Here is a 6373-nt window from a genome sequence, read left to right as displayed (position 1 = left end):
TTTGGTGAATTCACAACTGAATCGTTAGTGTTGGTTGTGAATTCTAGTTTTAAAGCTCGAATTCATAACAAACACTATTGCTAATTGTGAATTCAAGTTTTAAAGTTTGAAATCACAACTAGAAACTAGTGCTAGTCATGAATTTGACTTTTAAAGTTTGAATGCATAACTAACACTATCTCTAGCTGTGATGAATTTAAGCTTTAAAACTTGAATTCGCGACTAACACCATTTTTAGTTGTGAATTCAAGCTTCAAAACTCGAATTCACAACCAACACTAGCTATTTAGTTGTGAATTCGAGTTTTAAAACTTGAATTCACAACTAAAACTAATGTTAGTTGTGAATTCGAGTTTTAAAGCTAGAATTTACAACTAAAAATAGTCTTGATAGTGAATTCGAGTTCAGTGGAAAATTTTTAAATTTTTTATTTAAAGGGTAAAATGGTAAATGTGGCCAATTTTTAATTTTTTTTTGTCTTAATGGAATATTTTTATTTTTACTATTTTAAAGTGGTCATTTTCAAAGTTTACTTTATACTTTAAAGGGGTTTTGGCAAATAAAATCACAAATTATTTTGAGTTTGTAATTTTAACGTGACTTTTGAAGTGTGACGAGTTAAATCACAAGCTTTTCAATTTTTGCAATTCCACCCCCCAATTTTTATTTGGTCGCCAAAGTATTGAATTAGAGTTTACGTGGATTAGTAAAGACGAAGTTATTTTTATGAAGCTTAAACAAGATTGTTTCGTACACTTTCAATTAAAATTTCTCCAAATTATAAAAAGATTGTATCCTGTGTTTGTACCATAATTTCCAATATTCGTCGATTTTATAGAAGACAACATCGTAACATGAATATTATGTGATAAACTAATCCATGTAAATTCTAACTCAACAATTCGACAATCAGAAAAAATTGAAAGGATAAAATTACAAAAATTAAAAAGATAATTTAATTTACCATATTTCAAAAATCAGATTAAAATTATAAATTCAAAATAATTCATAATTTTATTCGCTAAAACCTCTGTTTAAAATATATTTATAAATAAACCTTTAATTTATTATAATTATAAATTATCACTCAATTTTAAATTAAATTCAAATTAAAATTATGAGTATTTAATATCTCATTTAAAAAGAAACAGTTTGCAAGTGCGCGACACACTTAATTTTTAGTAGTTCATCACCAATGTGGTTAGTATATACAAGTCAAATGAGGGCTGAATTATTTTGGTCAGAGCCAGAGGCTCAAGTGAAAACAATTTTTTTTTTTTTTTTTTGGGATTGTGTAATGAATTGTACTGTGGAATTATCTTGAGATTAGTTTTCCAAGTTGAACTTTATTAAGGGTCAGTGATTTTGAATAAAGGTCAAATATCAGAGAAATTGCAAGAACTTGATTGACTTATGCTGTACCTGCTATAACGACTTTTCTCAATTTTTGTATCCGTTACTATCAAGTTTAGACACCAAAATAAAATATTACTACTAAATATGTATATTACATAAACATCGGATAAATGAGAATTATTGAGCTTTCTTGTATTTATTTGGATATAATTTACTCTTTAAAAACAATGCATTATGTTGTCTCTGACTTTTTGTATTTTGTTCTTTCGAAAAAATAATACCAAAAAGAAGGAAAAATACATACAATAACACAATCCATGTCATTACTTTGGTTATCAAATTTTAATTTGAGGTTAGATTTGTAACAAGTCAATTTTATCAATTACTAGATTTGTATTTTTCGAAAAGGTCAGCAAATGTGTCGTCTGATATTATAATTTATTTCTCATACAAAATCCTCAATAAATTTACATAACCAAAATCTGAGAACAAATCAAAATGAAATCTAACCACAACGAAATAGTCTAATAGAACCTCATTTTGCACATTTTAATAGCTTATTTGCATACGTTATGGACTGCCATAAAATGAAATTTGAGATGTACACTAATTCATAACAAAATACTCTAATAGAACTTCTAATTCGTCATCATTCACATATTTGCACAGTTGAATGCCAAATAAGCTCAAAGAATTTCAGATACTCCTAAAAATGAAGCACATCTTTAGGGTGGAAAGTGGTATAGAAATTCCATTGAATATAGAATGCAGCTTATTCAAAATTCTGTACTATACTTCTATTATGAACTCTGACGCCATGAAAATAAATTAAAAAAAAAAAAAAATCTAGGGTGAAATATGAGTTTGAACAGTAGCAATAATTCTAGTGAGTTTTGTGAGAGTGTCACGAGCAGAGATGGTGTCTGGATGATCCTCACCGCAGATTGAAGTTCTAATGTAAACAGCCTTCCTTATCAGATCGTCTCCGATATCGAATTTCCCGCCTCTCACCATCAGCTTCGCCCGGATTTCGAGCACGGTGGCTCTAGCCAATGCAAGATCCTGCCACAGGCAAGGGTTCAGCTGCGCGTTCGTCTGTATCGGCTTCCAGCACAACGACTTGTCCAGCCACTTGTTCACTGGGGTGACGAGTTCTTGATCCGTTGCTTCTAGCGCGTCCGTGCAGAGCCGGAGCAGCTCCAGAGCAGCGTTGCAACGGGAGAAGGTGATGAATGTCCTTATGGCAAGCGGCAGGATCACCTCTTTGACGAGGAGCAGCAGCTGCGTCACCTTGAGCTCAACAACGATGGGGTCCTTCCCGAATCCGAGCAGCAGGAAGCATGCAGCCCATATGTGGTCGGAGTTGTGGGATATGGAGCCCCGGGCGATGACAGCATGCACCATGGCTTGTGGGACACCGGAGATCCCTCTCTTCCGCGAGTAGAGCTTGACGAGGTGGTTGAACTGAACACAGCCCTGCCTTGTGCAGCTTCTTGCCATGTTGAATCTCAGCAGCAGTGAAGAGGCTTCTGCTTCTGATCTTCGAGCAAATGACAATGTGAGGCTGCAAGCTAAAGAAGCGATGATCTTTCTCCAAAGCCGTCTGTGGTGCTTCTTCTCAGGTATTTTCTTCGCAGCCATGGCTAAAATGGGTAGAGGTATTGGCGCTGGGGCGAACCAACCGCTTGCAAGAACCATCCGAGTTGCGAGGCTCCTTGGCCCGTCTGCGTGGTCGAATATGGAGAAGCAAACTTCAAAGAGCTGCAAAAGGAAGTTGTTCCGCCTGAGGGGATGATTTTCACGACCAGTCCATGATAAAACCTTGGAAGGCATCCTGTTTATGGTGTCGAGAAGCCTACTAGGCGTGATAGGAAGCTCGGAGAGAATAGCTCCTACGATAGCTAAGCCTAGGGTTAGCCGTCCCAATCTCTCCTCAATAACGCGTAGCGCATCAATCTCAGCAACCGATTGATCCTTCACAACACCCTGCATCAAAGACATTGCCTCGACCCCTGACAAGTAAGAGAGCCTCAATGGTTCGAGATTCATTATCCGGGACAAGCGTGTGCATATGATGACGTGCGTCTCTCCTCCAAATCGGGGGAGCAGGTCCATTACGTGTTTGTGATCCCACCAATCCTTTTCGCTCTCCAAATTGTCGATCACCACTAGAAAAGGAATGTTCCTCATGAGCTCCTTTCGGATTCTGGCTATGGCTGCTTCCTCTTGCTCTTCAAAGCTCTTTGGCCGACTTTTCTCCGCGCAGCTCTCCACGCCTACGTCTATTTCAAGGAATGACCACAAGTTCATATAGTTCTGGCGAATGTATCTGCTCTCACCTCCTACCCAAAGAATCATTTTATACCTTTGATGGAACCGGTATGCAAACTCTAGAACGAGCTCGGTCTTGCCAATTCCCGAGTCACCTGATACGCAAGCGATTCCCTTGCCATATACAACTTTCATCGATCTTCTCCTTCCGTGCTTTCTAGCATTCTTCGGCTTTGCAGTGTACTGCTGCTGTGGTTGAGGAAATTCGGTGTTTTGCATCTCAATCGCCTTTTCTGATTCCCTCCATTCAATTGGTTCTTTTCCCTTACGCTTACTACTCTCACTTTGTCGGTCTCTCTGCTTCTCATCTATTGAGCTAGTCCTTCCCCACGCAATCGTCAAGTTCTTCCTCCTTGGTCTAGCCTTGAGTTCAAAGTAGTCTCGCTCAGCATCTCCACTGACATCCCCAAAAAGCATGAACTCCAGCTCGGATAACTCCTTTTTCCTACCAACAAAGTTCTCGTTTCGAGGGAAAGGGAACTCCTCTTTCTCGGCCTTCTCTCTCCACTTTGTTACTCGATCTACAACACTTCTCCTCCCTAACCTCAACGCCAAAAGAGAAACTGCTCTTAGTATGCAATCCCTCCACTGCCCGTCACGAGCCTCTAGTTTCCACTCATCAACACGAGAAAGTGCGCCTAATGCGTCCTTCCATTCCTTCTCAACCCCTCCGTAAAGTAACCATAGTTCACCGCCATATTTCTCCCACAGCTCCCCTCTCTTCTCAATTATATCCCTGACAAGGCAGTCATCGGGACCCAGATCAAAGTATATCGGAACTAAATTCTTCTTGCTCGAGAAAAACCTCAGCTCTTCAATGGTGTATGGATTCCTGAATGACTTCTTTGTCAGAATAACAACTCCGTACGTACAAGCATCCATAGCTTTCTCAACAATGTTGTGCTTACGAGAATTCCGGCATCTAGACCGATCAGTCAGAAAGCAGCTCAAACCTTGAACCTCTAACTCAGCGCGAAGCCAGTTCGCAAATCTAAGTAACAAAGGCTTCCGGCCGTAAAACCCTACATAAACATCACAGCTCCTCAGCCTATTAGATGTATACGAAGTCGGGGGAACTTTGATTTCAAGCAACCTCTCAACCCTTTTCCCTTTACCTTTCTGCTTAGAACAATCATTTTGATGCAAAGCTTCATTACTAGAAAAGGGACTTTTAGATACACCTGTCGAAGAAGAAACAGCTCCCAACTTGAGAGGATCACTTGAGGTACACGCTTCAGCAACATCTGCTGAGGCGAGCCGGATACTCATGAGGAGTTCTGATTCGGTGTTATGCAAACTTGTATCCCCATTATCTGCGGTTGTGGTGGCGGAGGGGCACAATTCATCAGAATGCGCGGATTTACGACAGGTTGATGATCTCGGGGAGAAGAAGGGGGACTGGTTTGCAGAGAAAAATGCCGATGAAGATGATGAGAGATTCCTAGATGTTGTATTAGGTAATGGCCCCAATCTAGAAATGTCTTCCATCTCTGATTTCACCCAATTCCTTGTAGGCTGAAATCCCATGCATTCTCAATAAGGAAACAGCACACCTAAATACATAACAAAATTTCCAAACCTTAAAAGTGATTCCAAAATCCTGGCTGCAATAACCTAGGGCATTCGTACATGAACTAAGAGAGTGCTAGGCCAAAAACATACATGTATAAATATTTCACACAAAGAAAAGATACAAAAATAAATGCAGAAAAAGTAGCAACATAACTGCTGCAATGAGAGCTGCTCCCACATTGTGTGCTAACCAAGATTTTCGAGTACTACAAAAGCATATATTTACCTTCAAGAAACTCAAGGCAGCTAAAGAGAAACAAAATTCTAAGTTACTTCTACAAGCAATTGCACCAACACTAAGTCAAAAATTCATTCATTTAGATTCCATCTCAAACCAAGAAAAACCCACCCTCAAAGATAGCTCCAAATTAAAGCATTTTAGATCTAATAAATGCAGAAAAATTCAAAACTGCAATAAGGAAAGGGAATATAATAAACCTTATTCAATCCAATAAAATAAAACCTATGTTACAAGCAAGCATTTAGATCTGAACAACTTACCGCAATAAAAAAAATCTCAAAATGTGGAACTCCTCAAATCCAGAAATCCAAATACCAGAGAGCAGGCAGAAAGGAGCAATCTTTGTTTAGTATTGCAGTATTTAAAGGCATGTATTGAATCAGGAAACTAAGATTATAAAATATATCGAAGAGCGAAGACGATTAGTGCAAAGATTGGGGGAGTATGAGAAAGGAGTGTATGTCAGAGCAAGAGAGAAATTGAAGGTATTTTGAGCAGTATTCGACAGAGGAGGAGAGGCCCCAGTTGTTGTTCTTGAAAAAAGTGGAGCAATGAAAAGATTTTAAATGGCGGAAGAGAATTGGAAAAATGGATTTTACCTTTTTCAGCAGAAAATCGGAAAGCGTTCAGACTTGAATATACTATAAAATTTAGTAGGCCTCAGCTCACCTCGGTTGTCGCAGCCCAAAAAGATGTTATATTGTCCTAAAACAATATACATACGCTAAATAATTTTGAGCATCCCATATTAGATTTTTTTTTTTTTTGTACGAATGGAATATCTAAGGATCACACGTCAAATTAATTAGGGTTAATTCACAATTTTTTACAGTAATTTTGGGGCATGTTATACTCCCTCCGTTCACAAAATGT

General features: G+C 38.5%; 1 protein-coding gene across 1 annotated transcript; it reads right to left on the bottom strand.

The window, feature by feature from the left end:
* Positions 1-2080: 2080 nt before the first annotated feature.
* Positions 2081-6164, bottom strand: LOC131015660 (uncharacterized). The gene is made up of 2 exons (XM_057944083.1): positions 5761-6164; positions 2081-5240 (listed from the first exon to the last, which is right to left on the bottom strand). Exon 2 carries the CDS (start codon positions 5212-5214, stop codon positions 2203-2205), a length of 3012 nt encoding a protein of 1003 aa, XP_057800066.1. The 5' UTR covers positions 5215-5240; positions 5761-6164; the 3' UTR covers positions 2081-2202.
* Between the last annotated feature and the right edge of the window lie 209 nt (positions 6165-6373).

The sequence above is a fragment of the Salvia miltiorrhiza genome, chromosome 3 (assembly GCF_028751815.1).
Source record: "Salvia miltiorrhiza cultivar Shanhuang (shh) chromosome 3, IMPLAD_Smil_shh, whole genome shotgun sequence".
In the NCBI taxonomy this organism is placed as follows: Eukaryota; Viridiplantae; Streptophyta; class Magnoliopsida; order Lamiales; family Lamiaceae; genus Salvia; species Salvia miltiorrhiza.
This window is presented reverse-complemented; position numbering and strand designations above follow the sequence as displayed.